The sequence below is a fragment of the Rhinatrema bivittatum genome, chromosome 1 (genome assembly GCF_901001135.1).
Source record: "Rhinatrema bivittatum chromosome 1, aRhiBiv1.1, whole genome shotgun sequence".
In the NCBI taxonomy this organism is placed as follows: domain Eukaryota; kingdom Metazoa; phylum Chordata; class Amphibia; order Gymnophiona; family Rhinatrematidae; genus Rhinatrema; species Rhinatrema bivittatum.
The window spans coordinates 135,386,686-135,413,166 of NC_042615.1; the positions used below are offsets into that span (position 1 = coordinate 135,386,686).

General features: G+C 45.8%; 1 protein-coding gene across 4 annotated transcripts in view; it reads right to left on the reverse strand.

The window, feature by feature from the left end:
- The window catches only part of LOC115083420 (multifunctional protein ADE2), a 134,489-nt gene that overhangs the window by 11,155 nt on the left and 96,853 nt on the right, over positions 1-26,481 (reverse strand). For all 4 annotated transcript variants that reach the window (XM_029587234.1, XM_029587228.1, XM_029587252.1 and 1 more), the window contains 7 exons: positions 24,277-24,474; positions 22,305-22,483; positions 12,867-13,046; positions 12,651-12,764; positions 10,405-10,488; positions 6,714-6,894; positions 765-923 (listed from right to left, as the gene is read on the reverse strand). In XM_029587234.1, coding sequence (XP_029443094.1) covers positions 765-923; positions 6,714-6,894; positions 10,405-10,488; positions 12,651-12,764; positions 12,867-13,046; positions 22,305-22,483; positions 24,277-24,474 — 1,095 coding nt within the window. The remainder of the gene's footprint in view (positions 1-764; positions 924-6,713; positions 6,895-10,404; positions 10,489-12,650; positions 12,765-12,866; positions 13,047-22,304; positions 22,484-24,276; positions 24,475-26,481) is intronic.

The following is a 26,481-nucleotide window of genomic DNA, read 5'->3' on the forward strand; positions in this document are numbered from 1 at the left end:
TTATATTTATACTTATTTTCTGTGTTCTGCATTTGTGACAGAAGTGAGGTATTCTGCTAGCTGAGAAAACATCTTTTACCTCTTGGGTTGCAAGGTCTTTCTGATTTTGTTAGAGGCTGGGATCCACGACTGAAGGGGCTCCTCGGGTGCTAGGAAATGATTGTGCATAAGCCTGCTGGATACTGAAATGCCTGCAGCAAGTGCTGGGAATTTAGCTGTCGTATCGAGGAGTTCCAAGGCGGACCCCCGCCCTGCCGTTCAGCCCTTGTTGTTAACTTGTAATGTGGCTCCAACACAAAAAGGTTTGCTCACCCCTGCCCTAAAAGTAATGAGCAGGCAAAGCCTAGATTTAAAAGGTTTCACTGCATTTTAGTATCTTACTGCATTACCTTACATTTTTATCAGGTGAAATTACAAGAAGTCTAACGTATATTAATTCAATGGCATTTGCAAGTAAATCCTGCTTCATGTCACCTAAGTGGCCACAGTCCCCTGCCACGAATGCTACAGTATTAGCTTAACCGTTTAACTGTAAAACTAAAGTACTGCATTAAAAAAAAGGGCTATCTACCTTTTTATACCTATGTGATAGGAAAACTACTGTCATTCACCTGACTCAAAATTGTTTGCCACTTGGGGCCCCTGGCAGTCCCAACTTTCATGACGTGTTTAATGTGGTTTATACTAAAGCAGTGAGCATCTAGGAACTGCAACTCCTGTCCACAGAGACTCGACAGAAAGCCAAATCAGTCTGTCAGGCTTACCACTGGGCATTCTGAGCGAGGACCAGATATCTTGAGCTCCCCAGTCTGCTGTGAGAGGCGGGCAATTAACCACAGGATACGCAGTGTTTCCAGACAACACCGGCCCCAAACCATTGCTTCTGCCAGCTACAGCAACAAACACGGTAGGAATTCCATCACCTAAGAGAAAAAAAAACAAAAAATGGCTACAGCTGCACTGGAAAGGTAGGTATTACAAAATCATAGGGAGGAAAAACAATCTTTGCAGAGCATGTGAGTTAGAGCAGCGGTTCTCAACCGGTGTGTCGCGACACACCACTGTGTCGCCAAGCACCGGGGCAGGTGTGTCGCGCACATCCTGGTCTCCCGCTGCTCTTCCCTCCCTCTCCTCCACTCCAGCGAGAAGCACCCATTTCGTCGACGAGCACTGCTGTCGTTCCTACCACGATCAGCACATTCTAGCCTGGAGGGGGCACGGCAGCCGTGCTTGTGAAAGCGAGTGGCGTGGTTTTGCTATGTGCCGGTGAGGTTCCCACCCTCACCGGCAGTATGAAGACGGTATGGTTCAGCGATATGCGGGTGAGGTTCCTACCCCCACCAGCAGGACGAGAACGGCGCAGTTTAGAGATTTGCCAGCAAAGTTTCCACCCACACTGGCAGGACAAGGACTGTGCAATGTTTTGACTGCCCCGTGCGGGTGCAGTAGCGCGATTTGATGACTTACCAGACCCCTCCGGCAAAAGGAAAAATGGTGCACTGGCTGGGTTTCCACCTTCTGTCTCCAGAGCAAAAGCTTGCCAGGAAAAAGAGGAGGGCTGAGGGAGAGGGAAGCGGTTGTGGATGAGGTGAGAGGGGAAGGGAAGGAAAAGGGAAGAGGATGAGGATGTAAGTGGGAAGGGTAAGAAGCTATGGGTTAAATGAGGGAAAGAAGAGAAAGTGGGATCAGGTGAACCACTACCGGGTGTGCAATGGGGAGGCCAAGCCTCACCCATAGAAAAAGAACAATGGGGGCACGACAGGACCCCAGCCACTGACTGGGAGGCAAGGTCACACCAAAGACGTCCTGGCTGGACCAAGCAGGCGAGGAAGGGAAGGGAGGGAAGAGATTGAGATAAGAGAGTAGAGGAAGAAATGAGAGAGGAAGAAAGGGATAAGTGAAGTGGATGGAGGGGAAGGGTGAATGAAAAGCAGTGTGAGGGGGAGGGAAAGAGATGGATGGAGCAAAGAGAATGGGGTAGAGTGGGGCGAGAAAGGAAGGGAGATGGGTGAATGAAAGGGAAGGGAAGGGGCTCTCACACCCTGGAAGGTGGAGGCAGCAGTGGTAGAAAGGGTGAGACTCGGAGGAGGCCATTGCAGCCGAAGAAAGAAAGGAAGGAGAGAGAGAGAGGGCCAGCAGCGGAAGAAATAAAGGTGAGAGAGAGGCCCTGGTAGGGCTGCTGGTGGCGGAGAAAGGAAAACTGGAGAGGCCTTGGCATGAGGAAGTATGAACATAAGAAATTGCCATGCTGGGTCAGACCAAGGGTCCATCAAGCCCAGCATCCTGTTTCCAACAGAAGCAAAAACCAGGCCACAAGAACCTGGCAATTACCCAAACACTAAGAAGATCCCATGTTACTGATGCAATTAATAGCAGTGGCTATTCCCTAAGTAAACTTGATTAATAGCAGTTAATGGACTTCTCCTCCAAGAACTTATCCAAACCTTTTTTGAACCCAGCTACACTAACTGCACTAACCACATCCTCTGGCAACAAATTCCAGAGCTGCTTTATGCGTTGAGTGAAAGAATTTTCTCCGTGAGTGAGAGCATGTGTAGCGGGACGTGTGGGAAGAAAAGGCCATACTGCACTGAACAGCAGCATTGGCCTCAAGCAGCAGCGCAAGCCTGGAGCAAAATCAGAAGCAGCCAGCGATCAGCAAGGGAGACAGCAGCGTTAGCCCCCACTGTCAATGGGATTCTTCTTTCTTGGGTCATGGGGGTTGGAGAAGGCTGCTGCAGTTACCATTTATGCTTTGGGGAAGGGAGAGAGTGGGAGTGAGACAGTCAACCAGCCAATGTGTAAGTAAGAAAGGGAAAGCATGTGTGTGATTGAAAGGCTGTACGTAAGAGAGAGCGCTTTGTGTGATTGACAGACTGGTGAGGAAAGTGACATGTATGTATGTATGTAAGAGAGAAAGAGATCAGGAAGATGATTGGTCTGTGAGATACAGAAATTGGTCCTAAGGTGTGACTGGTGTGTGTGTGTGTGTGTGTGCGCGTGACTGGTGTGTGTGGGTGTGTGTGCGTGTGTGAGAGAGACAGAGACCAGTTGTGGTCCCTAAGGAAGAGGACCGTGAGAACAGAGCTTCGGCAGCCACTGCTGCTTCTGGTGAGTGCTATTGGCCTGCAAGGAAAGGAGTAGGAAAGCTGCTGGAGAGGTAAGTTAAGGTGGCTTTTTAAGTGAATTTTTCTTCCTTGACTGTCATTTTAATTATTAGGTATTATGTGATGTGTCTGCTGTTTTGAAATATTTTATTAGTGTTTGGATTATTTGTAATCATTTTATGAGTTTTTAATTGTTCTGTTCATCAGCTCTTTTGAAACATTTATTAGTATAGCTTTACAATTATTTCTGTGTGGGGCTCTATAGCAGCTTGGCTTATTCTGTTTTCTTAATAAGAGGTGTTCAGGTGTTTAGGGCCTGGTTAAATATTTGTAGTGTTGCCTTTTCATAGAGAGGGGGTTGTTACTGTTTGAGTGTGTCCCATAATACAGGTGTAACATTGTGTGGGTTAGTTTGGGTGCATTATTGCAGATCCTGGGACTATGTAAGGTGCTATATTTTTCATTCCAATTTCTGTCTCTATTTGTAATCTTTCTGTACTTGCTGAAGGTCAGTTGTGTGTGGCCGAGGTGAGGTATTTACCTGTAGGCAAGTAAAATACAGGAAAATTAGTTTCTTATCTGATTATTTTCGTTCCTGTAGTACCACGGATCCGTCCAGACTCCTGGGTTTGGCCCCCCCCTCTAGCAGATGGAGGCAGAGCAGTTACCATAACAATGCTCCACCTATAAATAGAATGGTGCCACCTACAGTCCGGCAGTATTACTCAATGTCAAATCAGAATATCTCATCAAAACCTCTTGAACTATGTACAATAACCCCTTAACAAAAAAAAGAAATAATTGGTCCACTTAACCCTCCTGGGAACCGAACCTGTAGAACCACTTGAGGACAGACAATTGCAAATTTCTTCAGACCTAAAAATTAATTACATAATAACCGAGCAGACTCTCCCTTACTTCCATGCCTCTGACGGGCAGGACTGGACTGATCCGTGGTACTACAGGAACGAAAATTATCAGGCAAGAAACTAATTTTCCTTTCCCCGTACGTACCCGGATCAGTCCAGACTCCTGGGATGTACCAGAGCTACCTTACCTGGGATGGGATCCGAAGAGGACCGATCGAAGCACGCCTTCTCCAAAACCACCGGAAATTGGTGCTTTGACATCCAGTCTGTAATGTCTCACAAGCGTATACAAGGACTTCCACGTAGCCGCCCTGAAAATTTCCTGTGGAGAAACTATCTGGCACTCTGCCCAAGATGCCGCATGTGAACGAGTAGAGTGAGCCCTTAGACCAACAGGAAGAGATCTACCACGAAGGAGATAGGCCGAGCTCCTTCAGCCAGCGAGCTATGGTAGTCTTGGAGGGCATCTGGCCCTGCTTGGAGCCACTCCAGAGCACAAAAAGATGGTCGGAAACACGAAAGTCATTTGTAACCTCCAGATAACGGAGCAATGCTCTGTGAACGTCCAGCTTCTGCAAATCCCTGGATAAGGGATCCGAATGGTCCAATTCCGCGAAAGCTGGAAGCTCCACTGATTGGTTGATATGAAAGGAAGAAACCACTTTTGGGAGAAAGGAAGGCACTGTCCATAATGAAACGCCCGACTTCGAAATCCGCAAAAAAAGACTCTCTACAGGAAAGAGCCTGGAGTTCCGACACTATGAGCCGATGCAATGGCCACCAGAAAGACTACCTTCAAGGTAAGATACTTCATAGTCGCCCTCTTCAAAGGCTGAAAGTGTGCCGAGCATAGAGCCGTGAGAACTAAATTTAGACTCCAAGACGGACAAGGATGCCCCAGCGGAGGACGCAAGCGCTTTGCTCCCCTTAAGAAATGAGCCACATCTGGATGTGCCGCTAACGCTACACCTTGCACAGAGCCACGCAAACAACCAAGAGCCACCACCTGCACACGGAGGGAACTGCACGACAAGCCCTTGGACAGACCAGCCTGAAGAAAACACAGACTATCAGACACCAAGGCCTGCGTAGGAGAAAACATATCAGTCTAAACACCAAGCCTCAAAAATGTTCCATACTCTAACATATGCGAGGTTGGTGGACGTCTTACGCGATCGCAGGAGCGTAGCCACTACAGCTGGAGAATAGCCTTTGCACCATAACCATCACCTTTCAAAAGCCATGCTGCTAGACAAAAGCGATAGACTTCCTCCAAACAGACGGGCCCTTGATGTAGCAGAACTGGACTGTCTGGAAACCACGGTGGACCCATCACCACTAGATTGAGGCCTGCAAACCATGGGCGTCTGGGCCATTCCGGGGCTATGAGGATGACCTCCGCCGATGAAGCTCTATTCGCCCGAGTACTTTGCCGATCAACGGCCAAGGTGGAAAGATGTACAGCAGAACTTCGGTGGACCAGGGCAGGACTAGACTGTAGGTTTGGCATCCTCACCATCTGCTGGAGACAGAGGAATACTGCTAGACTGTAGGTGGCACCATTCTATTTATAGGCGGAGCGTTGTTATGGTAACTACTCTGTCTCCATCTGCTAGAGGGGGGTCCAAACCCCGGAGTCTGGACTGATCTGGGTACGTACAGGGAACTCACCTTATTTGTTGTGTTTTCTCAATAGGATATGCATTGGTGGTAAACTGCTGTCTATTTATAAGCAGGGCTATTGTGCCTGGTAGCAGAAGAAGTTTGCTTTGCTGTTATTGAGATAACACTAGAATATCTTTTTTTGTATGAAGACTTGTACAAGGAATGTTCTCGTTCTGCTTTAAACCCATTGCTGAGGAGCAGGGCGGTGGGAGTAGGGTTTCCTGTGGATGCAAAGTGTACATTAACATTTAGTCTTGTGACTGTCATGTTTGAGTGTGTCACGCATGTGAGAACTATCAGGTGTGCCCCGACAGACAAAAGGTTGAGAACCACTGAGTTAGAGAGACGCTTTTATATAGCACTCTAACACCACATTTTATTCTCCCTTTCAGCAAACTCTTGAGAGGCGAGGAGGGAGGGGGTTGTGGCTGTTTACCACTAGGCTTAACTCTCCTCTGCCCCTCTCCATTCCAGTGACCAAGTGTGGGAGAGAAATGGACACTTCAGAAAGTATTTCTAAGGCTGAGAACAGGTGCACACAAATATACACACACAGAAGTGATAGCAGGGGGGCTGAGGGGCAGCATTTTATATGCCCTCCGATTATCCTCTGGGGGATTTCAGTTTTAGAAGTCATTTGAGATTTTGTTTTAAAAGAATGCTGTTTTCAGTTTTCTTATTGCTTTACTTTTTGTCTTTGTGGTTTTCATACATTTTAACTTTTGCTTGTGTTTGTTATTTAATTACTTTGTTCATCAGTTTGAACATGGGAAAGGAGGTTTTAAAATACATTGATTTGATACCTATCCCCTCTATTATCCGGAAACTTTTGAGTCTTCTGATACCAAGATTCCCAACTCTCACCCCAGGCACCATTCTGCTCCTACACTCTCTCCCCTCTTCTGCTGCAACCCTCGCATACTCTGCAGATCATGTCACTGCTTAGTAAGAGCAATGAAACATGGCTAATGCTAAAAGGCCTAATGTGAAAGAGAGGGAGGAACGACCCCCTATGGCTCCAAACTTTAGCTGGAGTGTTGTGAGTAGATCACCTTGGAGAACTCTGCTTTACCTTCATACTCAGCCTTGATCCGCAGCGTTTCATCCGGACCTTTGTGGGCAGACGTCACTCTGAGCTCACATGGAATGCCATAGTTGGCGCATGACTTCTTGATTTTTTCACAGTGCAGGAGATCTGAAATTGATCCCATCAACACCACAACTCTGCCATGGCTCACTGATTTTAGCAGCAACTAGGGAAAAAAAAAAAAAAAAAAAGTTAACTAGTGTATTCTATGGGTAATCAAAAATTGTATGGTGAAGTATAATCTCCATCACAATAACCGCCCAATACCTCACGTATAAACCCCAACACCATCATAGATACCATACAACTTTTAGTGACAAACCAGTATGAAATGAAAATCTTAATACCAAACTAAAAACAAATTCAGCCATGCATTGTGGAATACATGAAATAATGCTTTGCAAAAGTCTTCACACCCTTGGACATTTTTCACATTCTGCTGTCTAAAAAATACAAATCAAATATATTAAAGTAGGAGGTTGTTTCACTGATCTAAACATATGCTACATTTTCACTGTGAAAAACAATCACAAAAATACCTCAAAAGTAATTTAAGAATTAAAAAAGAAAAAAAAAATCTCAATTGCACAAGTCAATACTTAATGGAAGCTCCTTTTGCAGCAATAACAGCCACGAGTCATTTAGGATAAGTTTCTACCAACTTTGCACAGCGGGATGGTGCAGTTTTTATCCATTCTTCTTAGCAGAAAAGCTCAAACTCTGACAAGCTGGCTAGATTGGCCTACAGTCTTCAAGTCATGCCACAGGATTTTCTGTTGAATTCCAGTCTGGGCTATTCAGACCTTCACTTTCTTCTTGCTGAGCCACTCCATCATTGCTTTTCCTCTGTACTTAGGATCACTGTCCTACTGAAAGGTGAATCTTCTCCCCAGTCCTAGGTCTATGGCAGACTGGAACAGGTTTCTCTCCAGGATCTGTCTGTACTTTGCACCATTCGTCGTTTTCCCTACAGTCACAAGCTTCCTTGTCACCACTGCTGCAAAGCATCCTCATAACTAAATGCCCGCACTACTACGCTTTATTGCAGGGATGGGGTCAGCAGGGTGATGTGCTGTTATTTTTTCTACACTTTGGTCTCATCAGACCACAAAATCACTCCCCACATGCATGTGGAGTCTCCTAAGTGTTTGTCTGCAAACGCTATACAGCACATCGTATGGCGCTTTTTCAGCAGTGGCTTCCTTCTCGACTCCATCCCATACACACCACGTTTGTGGAGTATCCTTAGAATTAACAGTCAACATGTTCCCCAGTCTCAGCCACAGGCCTCCAAGGTTCTTTTTAAAGTAATCTTAGAACTCACAGTGACAACCTGCAGCAGTTTTAACTCGTGGCTATTTTGAAGGGGCGGCCTGCTCACAGCAGGGTCTTGGTGGTGCCAGACTATTTCTGCTTTATAGTGATGGACCTGACCATGCCCCAAGGGATATTTAAATACACAGACATTTTCTTATCGCCTTCCCCTAATCCGAACCTTCGAGTAATGTTATCCCAGAGTTCTTCGGCAGTTCCTTGTTTGGCATGTTTTGATCTTTATTTCAAATTCACTTCATGCAACAGAAACAGCTTAATTCTTCACCCAAGAGTATTTGAAACAGTTTATTTACTGTGACTTATCACAAGTGGGCTCTAACTTATCGCCCTTGTTAAGGTAATTTTTTTGGGTTTGCTATGACAAGGCATGTGAAGACTTGCGGAACCAAGACTGGTTTTTTTTTACTTTTCTATAATTGTTCTTTCATGTTGTGTAGAACAGTGAAACAAACTCCTATTTTAATGCATTCTGATTTGTATATTTTTTAGACAGTACAACCCTCCGTTCGCCCTGCTCTACCCAAGAGATGGCCCACGAAGGAACCTAACACCTCAGGGAGCTGAATCCTCTTCTTATCCTGTCTTCTTTTATTTTAACACTTCCAGACTGCAGGTATGCACCTCTACCATCTGCTGGAGATAGAGAAATACCGAGGGACTGCAGGTAGTACTCTCAGTTATGTAGCAGTGCCTCAAAATTTTGTTCTCTGCCTTAGTCTGTAGGGATGCATAAACCCACTCGTCTAGACTGATCCAGGGTACGATCAGGAACCTTCAATTACTGCCTGTAGATAGGTGTGTAAGAGATGAGGAAACAAAATTGACAACATTCTCTACTCCCCACCCCCACTCAGCATCCTGCTCTTTTTTTTTTTTTCAGCCCAGCATGCCACTTTTATTTTTTTTTTTTTTTACCTTCTGTGCAAGGTGTTCAGCCATCCCATTTCCTTCTCCCTGCCTCCTCTTTACTCTCCGCCAAACACCAGCATCATCCCGATCTTTGCTCCCTTTCAATAGTACCTAGTATCCTCTCCCTCTTCACCTCCATCTACCTAGAATCCTCTTTCTCCATCCCACCTCACCCACCCAGCACCCTCTCCCACCCTCCACTTATCCAGCACCCATTCCTCTGCCTTCCTCTTCTAATGGTGGCTGCTCTGGCCTCTATCTCTTCCCCCGCAGGCAGGGTGAGCTCCACCAGCAGCCCCATGCGGCACTGCAAGCATTTTTAAAAATCATGGGCTGGCAAGTCCTAAGTAATGACTGTCAATCTCACAAGTGGAGGAACGGGCCTAGTGGTTAGAGCAGTGTGCGGAGAACCAGAGAAGCCAGGGTTCAAACCCCATTGACACTCCTTATGACCTTGGGAAAGTCACTTCACTCTCCATTGCCTCAGGTATAAACAATTTGTAATTCCTCTGGGGTTAGGGAGATACTTTTTGTACCCAAATGTAACTCACCTTGAGCTATAGGGAAGCACCAGCCCATGGGCTTTAAAAATGATTCTGGTGCTGTGCTTTAAAAGTAAGCAGGCAGCACTCGTGTTTACAGGTTTTTGCCGTTGTCCAAATTTTGGCGCCCTAGGTGACTGCTTAGTTTGTCCTAATGGAAGAACTGGCCCTGATCCCAATCTAAGTATGCATTTACTTTCAAAACTAACCCAAATGTCCCCATATGCAGTTTTCTTTTTTGATGAAATCTGACAATGCAATAATCACTAAGTATTACTGAGCCACCAGGCTGGTCTTTATGTTATCTAATGAATCCCAAGGTAATCTGTAATCTAGGTGAAGGAGTATATTTTCAAAACAATCTAGCTGCCTAACTATGAAGTTAGGCGACAACTAGATTTGAAGTTTTGAAAACTAACCACTGCTGTGCTTACTAGGTGGCTGTATTTTGCTGCTCCTAAAGTGGGATTATCTAGAGGCATGGCTGCGTGGAAGGAGTAGGGGGAGGAAGTGCAAAGAAGAGATATTTTGACTCTGCCATCTGCAAGAATTTTCAGCACTATCTAGGTATGTGGATATTCTTGTGCACAGGAATAGCAATGTTAAATCTACCCAACTATGTTAAAGCCAATTAGGACACTTTTCAGTAACAAAATGGCCAATTAGTTTGCTGCTGAAACCATTCCTAAATCTGGCCAGATGCAACAGTAAGCTAAACTGCCACTGAGCAGCTTAATGAAAATTTCCCAGATATAAGCAGATACATATATGCATGCTTTTCAATTAAATAGTGCAATACTGAACAGTTCAGTGTTCTGGATTCAATGTAAGTGCAAAACAATTTGCACTCTAGCTGTAAGAGTATAGCAGTAACGTGCACATGGGAATACCTCTACTCTGGCTGCAACCCACTCGAAGTTTCTCTTCACCACCTGCATTGCTTCAGGAGTCACTTCTTTGAGATCACGGTATATCTAAAAGTTAAACAACAAAAATTAAATGAAGAACGCAAGGACTAACTTTGCTCATAATAAAAGAACAAGCCCCAGTCAAGCATTACATACACATTTCAGTCACTTTTTTTACATAGTAACATAGTAATGAGGGCAGAAAAAGACCAACATGGTCCATCTAAGTCTGCCCAGCAAGCTTCCCAAGGTAGTAACTGCCACTCCGTGCCGGTTAAGCTTTTTTTATTTATTCCCACCCTCTAGCCTTTTAGGGATCCACAGTGTTTATCCCATGCCCCTTTGAAATCCTTCACAGTTTTAGTCTTCACGCCTTCCTCCGGAAGGCAATTCCAGGCATCTACCACCCTCTCAGTGAAGAAATATTTCGTGACATTGGTTCTAAGTCTTCCTCCCTGGGAGTTTCAAATTGTGACTCCTAGTTCTACTAAATTGTTTCCAATGGAAAAGGTTTGTTGATGACCATGGATCATTAAAACCTTTCAAGTATCTGAAGGTATCATATCACCCCCTGCTTCTCCTCTCCTCCAGGGTATATATATATTCAGGTTCTTCAACCTCTCCTCATAAGTCATTCGATGGAGACCACCCACAATTTTGGTCACCCTTCTCTGGACCGCCTCCATCTTGTCTCTGTCTCCTTTTGAGATACGGTCTCCAGAACTGAACACAGTACTCCAGGTGAGGCCTCACCAAGCACCTATACAAGGGGATTATTACTTCTCTTTTCTTACTAGATATTCCTCTCTCTATGCAGCCCAGCATTCTTCTGGCTTTGGCTATCGCCGTGTCACACTGCTTTAGTCGACTTCAGGTCGTTAGATACTATCACCCCAAGGTCTCTCTCCTGCTCTATACACATCAGCCCTTCACCTCCCAAAGCATATAGTTCTTTCGGATTACCACACCCCAGATGCATGACTCTGCAGTTCTTGGCATTGAATCCCAGCTGCCATATCTTTAACCACTCTTCCAGCTTCCTTAAATCCCATCTCATTCTCTGTACTCCTGCCGGCATGTCCACTCTGTTGCAGATCTTAGTATCATCCGTAAATAGACAAACTTTACCTTCTATCCCTTCCACAATGTCACTCACGAAGATGTTGAACAGAACCAGTCCCAACACCGATCCCTGTGGCATTCCACTTAACACCATTCTCTCTTCAGAGTAGGTTCCATTTACCATCACCCGTTGTCTTCTATCCGTCAACCAGTTTATAATCCATGCCAACACCTTGGAGCTGACTCCCAAGCTTCTCATTTTGTTGAGTCTTCTGTGTGGGACCATATCAAATGCTTTACTAAAATCCAAGTAAATTACATCGAGCGCTCTTCCCTGATCCAGTTCTCTAGTCACCCCAAAGAAATCAATTAGATTTGTCTGACAGGACCTTCCCCTTGTGAATCCATGCTGCTTCTGATCGAGCAACTCACCGGATTGTAGATAGTTCACTATCCTTTCCTTCAGCAGAGTCTCCATTAATTTTCCCACCACCGAGGTGATGCTAACTGGCCTGTAGTTTCCAGCCTCTTCTCTGCTCTCACTCTTGTGAAGCAGGACCACCACCGCTCTTCTCCAGTCACTAGGCACTACACCCTTTTCCAAAGATCTATTGAACAGGTCACACAGTGGACCCACCAGCACATCTCTGAGTTCCCTCAGTATTCTGGGGGTGAACCTCATCAGGCCCCATGGCTTTGTCCACTTTCAGTTTTCTTACATTGCATTTCATTTTCTTTCAGCTGCCTGAGCTCCCAAGTATTAAAGCAAAATGGAGGGCATCTTCCCTTCTGTAATGCAGCAGCCTAGTTGCTATGAATGACCTCCTGGAGAAAAATGTGTTCTTTGCAAGTTGTGAGAACTTGTATTAGGTCAGCAGGAAACTCTGCTGATGACCTAGACCCCTTGTTTAGATAGAGTACTTCCGTGATCTCCAAAGCTTAAGCACCATCTCTCTCTGTGCTTTCGCTGGGGAGGATCTCTATGGTTTTTCCTCTTAATCTATAACAGACCAGTGAGAAGACAAGTACAATTAAATTTAACATATCTGAAAGAGGTAAAATGTTAATATTCAAGCTTACACGCTTTCTAAGTCACACTAATGAGAACCTTCCCACCATCTCCAACAAAAAGAGTACTCAACCAGCAGAAATGGAAACCCACTTACTTGCTTGTCTTTTTGCTGACTTCTGTCGCCAGAGGGCCAGAGTCTCCAGGAATCATTGTCGATCACATCAGCAAGGACAATTTCTCTTTTAGACACATCAACACCAAACTCAATCTGGCAACATAAGTTGTTGAAATAAACAAAAAGCTGGTGAAAACCTCAGAAAGTATGCCCGTCTTCATTTCTGTGTAGCACTGAGTTGAGAAGCTGCCTTACCTTCATGTCTACCAGTGTGCAGTCCTGGGTTGTCCAAGCCTTTTCCAGTATCTCAAAAATAGCCACTGTTGAGCGGTTCATGATGTCTACCTCCGTCTGACCAATCTGAAGCCCAGCACAACTAAATTTTGCCTCAAGCAATTGCTCCTCAGACCACTGAGGATCATTATTGGCATCATCCTAGGTGAAAGAATACATGAGGCATATATTACCATAAAACTGAGTACAGAGGGACTTTCAAACCAGTTTCAAAGTAGGCAACCAAGGAGAAAGAGAAATAATGTATTATGATACTACAGGAAAATAAGTTGCAAAAAAACCAAATTGGCTAGATCCTAACCAGCACGCAAAATCCAACAGAATTATTGTCTTTTCCACAACATAAGATTCGTAACCCTTGAGTATGTAAAAGGACAGCTTTTGCCTGTACCTGGGACATGTCTTAAGCCTGTAGTGTACCACCTCACACAGACACTAGAGAAACAGCTATCCTAAGGGTTGGGAATACGAGGCTCTTCCTATAGCTGACTGTGGTTCCCAGGTCGCTGGCATAGCAGCATTAGCAACTCACACTAGCCACAGGGGAAGGATGTCCTCATCAGGACGTACATGACCCCAGGTGATACAGGTGTACAGGCGGTGTCAGCTGCCACATGGGCTAACAGAGAAGGCAGCATTATCAGCCCATACAGCCCCAGCTAAAGGAGGCAGCATCAGTGGCCAGTGCAGACCAAAAGTCATGAGGTAGTGTTTTTGGATTGCCCTGATGCAAGTCTCTAGGAGGTGGTGGTCTGAGGCAGCATGCCTGCCGATGAAGTGCCCATTGTAGTATCCACTGCCAGTTGGTGAAGCACCTGCTGGAGAGAGTGTATTCATGAAGTGGTGCTGGGGATTGAGAGAGGAAGCGACTTGGGCTGGGGAGTTAAAGAAGGGTTTGAAAGAATGAATACTGGAGATTGGGGGGGGGTTGTCAATTTACATGAGTGTCCCGATTTACGACAGCATTGTGGTTCTCAAAATATTTTTGATACAGGAAAAAAAAAACCAAAAAACAAACAACTGTAAAATGATTTCTGTTTGGGAAGGTTGTAGACCCCCTGAGCTATACCATCAACAGGAAAAAAAAATTAAGTATATGGAACAAAAGCAATCATGCCAAGGTTATTTTTTTCTTGTTCTACAATGTAGATAGCACAAGCTAGAAACCTTGCCTCCGAGGAATCAAGATCATGTAAGAAGGTAAAGATGGAAAATTGGAATAAGGTCGTGCTTAGCAGAATGCATTGTTGGTCCAAACCTGACAAATCTACCTTTCAATTAAAGTTACACACCAACAGCACAACTTCTATCTTTTTAGCCAGCACCAATGTCATCCTCACTAGTTTGTAGTTACTTGGCTCATTTCAGAGCCCCCTGAAAAATAGTGTTTTCAAAGGTATACAGAGGAAGATTTGATTGATATCAGCAGCAGCTCTGAAATTTCATATTTGAATTCCTTTAGAACTCTGAGGTGAATACCATTAGATCCTGGTGATTTGCTATTAACTTTTTTTTTATTTCCAAAACAAAACAGATAAAGCAAGGAAGATCAATTGCTGCAAGAAAAACAGACTTCAACAATCTACCAAACATTGGTACCTTGCAAGAGAACACAGCTGTATTATTGATCCTTTTTACCCACTTTAATCCTTCCCTCCCGCCCCCCATAACACACACACACACACACACACCACATGCAATCTCACTCATACCATTACACCCACCACCCCATCCCCAAACTGCACATCACATTCTATCCAATGAAATGAATATCCTAAATATTTCAATAACATTGGTCTGTCATTAGGTAATAAATCATGGAACAGTTTCCTCAGCTTTACATAGTCTGTATCAACCTTTTTACTATCCAGTTTAGCATACATTGGTTCCATTTGCATCACAGCAATCATACTCTCTCGCCACAATGTAAATGAAGGTGGGGTAGTATCAATCCAATGTTATAGGATACATCTGTGCACAAGCAATACAACAAATATGACAAAATATTTGGTGCCCTTAGGAACTCAGTCTGTGAAAACGTATTCACTACTCCTCCACCTTGAAAGGGAATACTAGCCCCAGTTCAGGGCAGGAGGAAGGACGAACTGGTGCTTGATATGTAATTGCAGTGAGCAGACAGATTCTCAAGCAGTTAAGCTTAGAGTGCAGCTTGAAGCCAGCACAGCCCTCCCGGGACTTAAAAATAATTCTGGTAGTCAATACAGGTCTCAAGAGGTTTTTTTTCCTATATATAAATCACAAAGAATGGAGAAATTACTTACCTGATAATTTCATTTCCCTTAGTGTAGACAGATGGACTCAGGACCAATGAGTTATATGCTCCCCTGCTAGCAGATAGAGACGGAGTCAGGTTTCAAAGCTGACGTCACCCTAGATATACCCCTGCAGTGACCTCAGCCATTCAGTGTTCTCTTCAAAAGCCATTGTGGACATACTATTGAAAAACTTGATTAAAATTTGGATAGAACTTCATAACTTGCTAAAAAAACTTGATTAAAAATTGATTAAAGAACTGGAGACTGCAACTGTACTCAGCCAAACATAAGCGCTGGATCCAGCAATAGTACAGATGCCCTGGACTAGGGATAGGGAGACTGCTTACCCGTAACCTCTTGGAATCGATATTCACCTCATGGGAGATTCCTTGGTACCATTCATGGGCAGCTGTGGGCGGGATGCTGAGTCCATACGTCTACACTAAGGAAAACAAAATTATCAGGTAAGTGATTTCTCCATTTCCTAGCGTGTAACCAGATGGTCCTGAACGGGGCGGAAGGCTGCATGCAGTCCGGTTAGCACCGCCCTCTCAAAGGCTGCGTCTTCTCATGCTTGGACATCCAGGTGATAGAACATGGAGAAGGTGTGCAAGGAAGACCACGTCGCTGCTCGACAGATGTTGACGGGAGACAATAGCTTAGCTTCCGCCCAGGAAACTGCCTGGGCCCTAGTGGAATGAGCTTTAACCTGAATGGGTAAAGGCTTCCCTGCCTCCACATAAGCTCCCGTGATCACTTCCTTGATCCAGTGAGCTATGGTGGCTCACAAAGCCGCTTCGCCTTGTTTTCTTCCCCCATGAAGAACAAACAAGCAGTCTGTCTTGCGTACCGGTTCTGAACATTCCAGATACCGCACTAAAAGTCAACAGACGTTTAAGTGGCATAGGAGACGGTAGTCTTCCGAGTCCTTGCATCTGTCCGGAGACTGTAAGGAGATGGACTGGTTCAAGTGAAACTCAAGAGACTACCTTTGGTAAGAAGGAGGGGATGGTGCGAAGCTGTACTGTTCCTGGAGTAAACTGAAGGAATGGTTCCCAACATGACAGATCCTATAGTTTAGAGATGCGACGAGCCGAGCATAATCACCACCAAGAATACAGTCTTTAGTGTTAACAGGCGTAGCTATAGGCTGCGCAGTAGTCTAAAGGTAGGCCCTGCTAGAAAGTCCAATACTAGATTGAGGTTCCATAGGGGGTCCGGCCACTTTAAGGGTGGTCAGAGGTGTTTAACCCCTTTTAGGAAATGGGCCAAGTCTGGATGCGCCAGCAAGCAGGTTCCATTCACTTCAGGCCTGAAGCAGGAGAGGGCTGCCACCTGGACCTTCAAGGAATTGAGAGACAATCCTTTGTTCAGGCAGTCCTGTAAAAATTCCAGAATCATGGGGATTTTGGCTGTTTGTGAGGGCACCCTGCGTTCCTTGCACCAGGCCTCAAATATTCTCCAGATCAGTACGTATGATAGGGACGTTGAGAACTTCTGTGCATGGAGCAAGGTGGAGTTTATGGCCACAGAATACCCATGCTTCATTAGGCAAGTCCTCTCAAAGGCCAGACCATAAGATAGAATCGAATTGGGTCCTTGTGAAGAATCAGGCCTTGCTGGAGAAGGTCCCTGTGCGGGAGGAAGTCTCCACATGTCTGCATACCATGGGCATCTGAGCCAATCCAGGGCCACCAAAAGGACTAATCCTCTGTGGTGTTCGATCTTGCAGATAATCTTTCCCAGTAGAGGCCACGAAAGGAAAGCGTACAGTAAATCCTCCTCTGGCCAGGTCTGGACGAGGGTGTTGATCTCTTGGGAGTGCTGATCTCATCTGCAACTGAAGAATCGGGGGACCTTCGCATTGTGAGATGTAGCCAGTAGGTCGATGAAGGGGGGCCCCAGCAATCTACTAGATGCTGGAAGACTTTGGTTGACAACGTCCAATCCCCTGGATCCAGGCTCTTCCTGCTGAGAAAGTCTGCTCCGACGTTGTCTTTTCCTGCAATGTGGGAGGCCGAGATCCCCTGTAGGTTTAACTCAGCCCACTCCATAAGGTTTAACTCAGCCCACTCCACTTGGTGGCTTTTGGTTCCTCCCTGGCGGTTGATGTAGGCGTTGTCTGACATCATGCAGACTGCCTGCCCTTGGAGCCTGTGGCTGAACTGCAGGCATGATAATCTGACCGCTCGCGCTTCCAGGTGGTTTATGTTCCAGCGTGCCCTTTCTTCAGTCCATCGCTTCTGGGATGTCAATGTGGACAGGCTTCCACCCTTGCTTAGGTGAACTTCCTGTAGTCATCACTGGAGCCGAGAACATATTTCCATCGTAGGTGGAGGCAATCAAGTAGTCTTGAGACAGTGGATTCCAATGTGACAGCAGGGAGCGTTGGAGGGGATGCATGCGTGCCCTCGTCCACGGTACTACTTCCAAGGTTGATGCCATGAGGCCGAGGACCTGGAGATAGTTCCACACCCTAGGGCACATTGTGTTCGTCAACCAGCGCACTTGGTACATCAGTTTCCTTCTCCTCGAGGGAGGAAGACCTTGTCCTGCTTGGTGTTGAACTGGACTCCCAGGTACTCTGACTGGGAGGGCTTGAGGCTGCTCTTGTCCATGTTCATGACCCAACCGAGTTCCTGTAGGAGGGACCTGACCCTGCTGGTCACCTGAAGGCACTCTTCCAATGACTTCGCCCGGATCAACCAGTCGTCCAAGTAAGGGTGCACCAGGATCCCTTCTTTCCTCAGTGCTGCCACCACGACCACCATAATTTTGGAGAATGTCCTGGGTGTGGTTGCCAGGCTGAAGGGCAACACCCAGGACTGGTAATGGCAGCCCAGTGTAGGAAGCGCTGGTGGTCTTGACGGATTGGAATGAGAAGGTAGGCCTCTGAGAGGACCAGGGAGGTTAAGAACTTTCTTGGTTGTGTGGCCATTATGACGAAGAGTTTCCATGCGGAAGTGAATTATCTGCAAATGACTGTTGACGCCCTTGAGATCCAAGATGGGTTAGAATGAACCCTCTTTCTTGGGTACGATGAAATAGATAGAATAATGCCCCGTATTTACTTGGGGTGTAGGTACCAGGATTATAGCCCTCAGACAGAGGAGCCTTCTCAGCGTGGATTCCACTGCCAGTTTTTTGTGCTGGGAGTGGCAGAGTGATATCATCAATCTGTCCCGAGGGATGCTGTGAAATTCCAGCATGTATCCTTCTTGTATGATATCCAGTACCCATTTGCCAGACGTGATCTCGACCCATCACTGATAGGGGGCCGAGGATCCCTCTATCTCCTCATCCCGTGAATGGGTCAGCCAAATGTCATTGGGAAGTTCGGGTCGAACCTGAACCTGTTCCTCTTTTTGTTTGTCGGTTCTGAAAAGGACTGAGCCCTTCACGAGCACCGAGATGTCTGAAATGAGGAGTTTTTGTAGGGCCGGAAGTGTTGGGAGCCCCTGGCCAGACCCCTCATGGGTGAGGGGAACTGTGACCTCTTTTCCTTATCTTCTGGTAGCCGAGGAACTGGAGATTCACCCCACTTACTGGCTAGCTTCTCCAATTTGCTTCCGAATAGGAGGGATCCCTTAAAGGGCATCTTCGTGAGGTTCGCATTAGAGGTTGCATCAGCTGACCAATTTCGGATCTCAGCAAGAGGCTACTCCTCTTGCTGAGATCCGTACTAGGTCTGAGCTTGCATCCACTAAGAAGGCAGCGGCAGGCTTGATTGCCCCTATGGTATGCACCTCTGAGCTATCTGCCGAGAGAGAGAGAGAGAAGCAGACACGAACGAGCCACCAGGGCACAAGAGGAAGCGATCTGCAGTGTCATCGCTGTCACATCAAAGACTTGCTTAAGGATGGATTCCAACTGCCTATCATGAGCATCCTTCAAAGCCGCTCCTCCTTCTACTGGGATAGTTGTTCGCTTCGAAATGGTGCAGACCAGGGTGTCCACTTTCGGGAAACGCAGGCATTCCTTGACTGCTGGGTCCAGAGAGAGAAGGCCTCCAAGGCCCAACCTCCTTTAAAACTTGCTTCCAGGGCGTCCCATTCCAGGTCAATTAACTCCTGGATGGCTTCCAGTATCGAGAAATATCAAGAGGCTTTCCGTAAAGGCACCAGGATGGGATTCTTCTTTGGTTCCAACATAGGGTCCGTGGCCAAATCTCCCAGTCTTCAGGGTCTGGGAGACTGGAGCTAGTAATTCATCACTGTGGAAAAATACTCGACAACAATAGATACATGGTTATCTCATAACCGCTGAAATTAAATCTGGCAAAAACGGAAATAGTTCATCTCACTTCAATTGCGGAATCATCTATAGGTCCCCCCAGCTCAGTTTCTATTTAATGGAGTATCTATTCCTATTTCTAATTCAGCCAAAAATCTTGGAGTTACTATTAATTCAGATTTAACATTAAAACACAACATATCTCTGGTTACTAGAAATTCTTTTTTCAAATTACAACTTTTAAAACGTCTACGTCCACTACTTTTTTTTCATGATTTTCGGACCATTCTTCAATCTCTCATATTTTCTGGGCTTGACTACTGTAATTCCTTATACATAGGCCTTCCAGATAATGCACTTCAATCACTTCAAGTAGTCCAAAACGCAGCCGCACGTATTTTAACAAATTCTTCAATTAAAAATCACATAACTCCAATACTTCAATCATTGCATTGGTTACCAGTTAAATATAGAATACAGTTCAAAATTATAATCATGATACATTCTCTTATTCATAATCCTAATTCCACTACTTTATGCTCTCTTCTCCGCGTATATAAACCCACCAGGCATCTAAGATCCATGAATAAAAACTTACTAGATGTTCCATCCCCCCGACAGGCTCGATTAGAGATTACTAGGAAAAGAGCGCTCTCAGTCACTGGTCCAATTCTTTGGAATGCCTTACCAACCGGGGTAAGGGCCACTGAACTGCCCTCTCCCAAGGAGGATGCAGCCCAGGAATTGCTCAGGTCCAGGTTGCTACCAGAAAAGGTCAGGGCTGAACCATCCTCAGACTGGGAGGGGATGGACTTGGAAAGGTTCTGAGAGTCCAGCCTTCCCTGGGCCTCCTTGCAGTGCTGATACAGAAAGCATTCCAGGTCAGACTGTGCAGCCCTAATATGGCAGGCAACACAAAGGGAGTGTCACTTGAGCTTCTTTGCTGCCAGGGCCATAATACTCTGTAGTTTGTGCGTTCAGCCAGCTAGTGCCTCTCGAGCGCACACTGACCTGCCTCGGTATGCATAAATCTAAGCGACTGGATGTGCATGTAGTATGCGCGCAGGTGTGCACGCATTAGGCACACAAAGGGCCGGCCTGCACCAATGGACAATGGGGGAAAATGGTGCAGCACCAAACCACACGCAAGATGGCACCGCAAGATGCCCACCGAGCCTGAAGCGGGTCCTAGCCCATCGGGGGACCTCCTAACCCACTCAGAAAACCCCCTTCCCTTGCCATAACAGGATTGGGAACGACGTCAGTACAGTGCGCCAAGCAAGGAGACCGGAGAAAAGACTTAGCAAAGCCCTTCCAGGTCTCTGAATAGGAGATGTTCTTCACTACGTACCTGGGCTCAGCACTTACTGGCTGAGCACAGAGACGGTCCCCGGCTTCGGGGGGGGGGGGGGGGGGGGAGAGGGCTTAGGCTGTCTGTACCTGCTGCCTTTCAGCTGCTTCAAGCAGCAAAGTCCCTGCCGGAAATCGGCTACCAGACCAAGGCACACCTCCGAGGGATCTCTGAAATTGCCTCAGGAATTCTCAACTGGGGGAGTGTGATAATAAAATTTATTAGGGCCATCTGTTTAGTGGAAATTCACCAAAAAGGTTACAGGGGGCACTGCTTGCTTGTAAATTGAGGCATTCTCTCGAACTGTCTCTCTTTAGATAAGTAGAAGAAGTAATGTATCTTTTTGTAGTCATAGGCCCACAGGAAAAGAGTCATAAAATGTAGACCTTCAAGGTTAGTTAGTTTCCCAGGGCTCTGTGGATTGATAGAAGTAAGCAAATGTTTCCTTTTACTTTGTGACCCTAAATCAAAGGAGTGTTGTTTTAATTATCAGGCAAAACTGTATTTAAGATTGGCCAGTTCAACCACTAATCAAGTCAGCCTCTTAGGCTTATGAGCCGACTTCCTTATGCGCATAAGAAATAAAAGCTTTTGTTCATGAGAAATACACTGTCTCTATTTTCCTGTTGTCTTTTGGTAAACATTTTTCACTGCAGGAGGGATCCTTAGGTATCACCGCAGGAGAGCGGGACTCGATCTTTCTCCCAATTTAGAGGTAAGTTTAAAATTTCTTCTTCAAACTAGTGCTGCAATCCCGCTAAATACCGCTGCTGGTGTGGGGATAGCATGTCCACATCTACTAGAAGACAGAGAGATACTGGATGGCTGAGGTCAGGGGTATATCTAGGGTGATGTCAGCTTTGAAACCTTACTCTGTCTCCATCTGATAGTAGGTGACCACATAACCACTCCAGGAGAGAGGGGGTGCTAGCATGGCCATTTGGCTAGGCCCTACAATGTTCAAGGGGCCTACTTTTGTTGGGCAAAATTAAAAAAAAAAAAGCTAACTATATCTATTTCTAACATGTATAAATAAAACTTTCAATTGTAATTGAAGAATCTGCTAAGAAAAAAAGCTCGTAAAGCCTTCTTAAATAAATAAAAATTATTTGGGAAATTTAGAAAATGATTTCTCTTATTAAGTATCACATCAGAACCTTACATAGGGGCCTACTTTTCTTAGCTGGCGCGGGCCTAATTCCTGCTCTCTCTGGCCCTGTACATAACCCATTGGTTCTGAGTCCACCTGGCTACACTCTAGGAAATTTCAGTCAGTACATAGTGCTGAGTGTTCTGTGTGTGTTCAACTTGTGTGCAGGAATCACAGCTCCAGAATATGCACCTCCCAAACCAGCAACTAATGTTCAACAGCTGATCAGATTTCTAGTTCAAAAACTGTGAAAACAGTATTGGCAGCAGCACACACCCACAAGCATCCACTAATGAACTGCCGCAGTAGATTTTGCTATTCAATGGATCAATTTATAGGTTGATAGCTACACAAAATGTCTGGACTTGTGATCAACAGGCATCACTTACCTTGAAAAACATCTCGAGCTTGGGAGGATAAAACTTATAGCCCTCCTTTACACCAGGGTTTCTCTTCAGGAAAGAACCAGTAGCAATTCTCCTGCATACCCATTCAATTGGGATCATTTCACAATGAGCAGCAATAAAAGCTGTATCGCTGTATTTTTTGACAAAAGCTGTTTTGACTCCTAGAAGAGCAAACAGTGATAATAAAATTAACAAAACATTGACGTTTTCCCTCTTGCTCTTCCCAGAAGTATAGGCTAGCATGCCAGATAAGGGCAGCAATGTCCATGTGGTTTGCCCAAATTACTTTTGTATTGCTGCATCATAGACCCCAGCCAATCACTGCCTTTCCCTTCAGTTCTTTGTGGCTAAGGATACTCTGCACTTAGCCCCTGCTTTTGATGCCACTTCCACTGGGAGGCTGCTCCCATGCATCCTTTCTGTGAAGAAACATTCCCAATGTTATTTCTGAGTCTATACCCTTGAAGACTCATCTGATCTCATCTTAGAATTTACTTTCCCCTGAAAAAAAGGTTGAGTCCTGTGCATTTATACCTTTGAGGTATACAAATATCTATCAAATTCCACAGGATCAATTCAAGCTATATTCTTTATCAGTCGTTCTGTGTGTTTGTAAACGTAGAGCGAGTCTGAACATAAATGCCAACAAAAGATACTGTATCACCACAAAGTAACCAATTCCAATTAAGTAACATCACTTCCCTATTCCTGTACCATTAAAATACTTTCCAGTCTCAAACTGCAACGCTGTTCCTTTTACGCTATGGAACTAATGTGCAGATAAACACAAAACTCTTCCAAAAAATGAAGTAAAAATAAAAACCCAGTAGGTGGCACTAACTTTTAAAATATCTTACTTGCTCTTACAGTATAAGCAATTCAAGATGCCATCTAGGCAGTAGGTGCGATACATGTGCACCGATATTGCCAGAACAGACCAAGGAATAGATAGGATGGAACTGGAAAAGACACAAGAGTACAGCCTCATTGCTTTGTCCACTAAGCATTAATAATCACTCTCCCACCTGGATGACTATCGAGCCAAGAGCATGCTCACCCTTTCTCACGAGTCAGAGAGGATCGTGCCCTGACATACAGAACGTCTGAGTTAAACATGGCTGAGATTTTCTGCTCAGAACCACCATGCCCTGCAGTGGTAAATGCCCCAGCAGAATATTGTGCTCCTGATATCCAGAAGAGGGGACCATCGCTTTGTCTTCTCAGCACTCAAACACTTCCTCAACCACTCGACAAGTTTCTGGCCTTCTCCCATACCATCCAGTCTGTTTATTATTAGCCATCTTTGCTGAACAGCGTCAAAAGCCTTTAATGAAGATCAGAGAGGCAATGTGTACTTCACCTCCATGATCTAACACTTTTGTCACCTCAATAAAGAACTCAGTCTAATTTGTCTGACAGGATCCGTGTTCCCTGCTCTCTTGCAAGCTCCTTGTTTTTCCAAGGTGCTGCACTTGTCTTTTTTTTCTTTAGTATTGTTTCCATAGTTCTGCACACTACTGAAGTTAGACTAAAGGGGTCTGTAGTGGCCAAGGCCTCCTCACTTATCCGTAGGATCACAACTGCTCCCCTCCAATCTTCCCATGTCTTCCAAGAGCCGCCAGGGGTGAGGTCAGCTCATTTAACAGGATGAGGTGCACACAGTCAGCTTCATCCACCACCTTCTGTTATTTAGTTTGTATTATTTCACATTTAAATGCCATTTCCTACCTTTGATCATCACCTTTCCCTTCTTCTGTAAATACTTGCATAAGATTTCTGTCTTTTGTCCATTGTCCTCTTCACAAATCCCACTCTCTCCCTATTCCCCCCCCCCCCCCCCCCCCCGGTTTCTCATCTCCTTCTCCTAAAGACTGCGCTGTTTTCTCCTGTCTGGACCTTTGTTCTTCCCTATGTTTCTCCTGATAATTTTAGCAGCTTTTCAAGCAATTCTTACCAGCTTCTTGCAGCAGTTTGAACACACAGCTGGTGGTTTTGTTGGAGATGGCCGCTTTGCCTTCCATATGGTCCTTCCGAGCCGCATTTCCTGCTGTTATCTGGTCTTTGGACTGCATCAGCACATACCCTGGCAGTTCTGGCAGTTCGTACACTTCTTTTGTTTTTCCCTCATTTAACCTTTTACCCACCTTCAGCTCTGCAGAAACACAATAGCCATTACTTTAATTTTATTGAAATTGCTGAAGCACATTTTTATATATCATTTCTCACATGGAAACCACTCCAGTAATCTGAAGAACATATTATTCAAGTGCATGCGTTCAGAGAATGAGAGGGAGCAAAAAAAAAAAAAATGCAAACTTGAAATGGTTCTCTGGTTCAAGGCTTTACATATCTCAAGCACCTGCTTGATAATGACAAGGCATGAGTTAAATAGAAATGTGTACCTAGAACTTATTTTCTTTAATTGCTATACTAGCATGGCAGTGCAGGTCTGTAATACAAGGGGAACCTGTCCCCAAGGGCTGGCCTGCTAATGCACATCTCCACCAGTGCAGGGATGCTCTAGATCAGGGGTCGGGAACCCATGGCTCGCGAGCCAGATATGGCTCTTTTGAGGGCTGCATCTGGCTCGCAGACACGTGTCGCCATACTTCGCGGTTCCCCGCTGACCCAGCTGCTCCCCGGTCCTCCGCCGCCCGGGCTTAAAATGCTGTCAGCCCGGGCGGAACGCGGCAGGACAGCTGGAGTCAGCGGCACCGGCGTGCTCTCTTCTCCTCCCCCCCGCGGCCCGGAAGAGGAAGTGGAGAGCATCGGGTGCCTGCGCGGGAAGAAGAGACCACACTAGCGTGGTCTCTTCTTCCGCGCAGGCACCCGATGCTCACCACTTCCTCTTCCGGGCCGCGGGGGGGAGGAGAAGAGAGCACGCCGACTGGAGTCATCCGGGTGCCTGCGCGGGAGTCATCGGGTGTCAGCCGGGTGCCAGCGCTGGAGTCATCGGGTGCCTGCGCGGGTCTTCCCGCGCAGGCACCCGATGCTCTCCACTTCCTCTTCCGGGCCGCGGGAAGAAGAGAGCACCGGCGTGCTCTCTTCTTCCCGCGGCCCGGAAGAGGAAGTGGAGAGCATCGGGTGCCTGAGCGGGAAGAAGACTGCAGCGCGGCTCGGAGGAAAATGAACATCTTCAACCGCGGCCGATGGGACTCCGCCTTCGCCTCCGCGAGGGCTGAAAATGAAGGAGGTTAGCGTTGGGAGGTGGCTGCTGCTGCCGCGAGTTCCCGGGGGGGGGGGAAGGGGGAGAGAGAGAGTGAATGAGCGAGCAAGCATGTGTGTTTTGAGATCCTGTGTGTGTGAGTGAGAGATTGCATGTATGTGAATGATTGAGAGCCTGTATATGTGAAAGAGAGTATGTCTGTGATTGAGATCCTGCCTGTGAGAGAGAGAGCATGAATGTAAGTTTACCATTGGGAACCTGTATGTGTAAGTTTGTAATTGAAAACCTGTTTGTTTGAAAGAGTATGTGTGTATGATTGAGATCCTTTGTGTGTGAGAGAGATCATGTGTATGTATGATTAAGAGCCTGTGTGTATAAGTAAGAGAGAGATCATGTGTGTCTGTGTCTGATTGACAGCTGGTTTAGGTGATGGAGCATGTGAGTATGTGATTGAGAGCCTGTGTTTAAATGAGAGAGAGAGACCATGTGTGTCTGTGTGATTGAGAGCTGATTTAGGTGAGGGAGCATGTGAGTATGTGATTGAGAGCCTGTGTTTAAATGAGAGAGAGAGACCATGTGTGTCTGTGTGTGATTGAGAGCTGATTTAGGTGAGGGAGCATGTGAGTATGTGATTGAGAGCCTGTGTGTAAATGAGAGAAAGAGAGGACATGTTTGTAAGCATGTGAATGAGAGTCTGTGTGTGAGAGAAAAAGACAGCATGTATTTATGTGATTGAAAGCCTGTGTGTGTGTAAGCGTGAAAAGATAGACAGCATGTGTGTAAATGTGTAATTAAGAGCCTATATAAGTGAGAGAGAAAAAACATTTGTATATGTGAGTGACTGAGAGCATGTGTGTATAGGTGTGTCATTGAGAGCCAGTGTGAGAGAGAGCGCTGGTATGTGACTGAGAGAGGAGAAAGTTCCAAGCAAACCACCCCACCTCCTGCTAATTCAGAACAATCTCAGGACACCTGGATATCAAACGTTCCCAG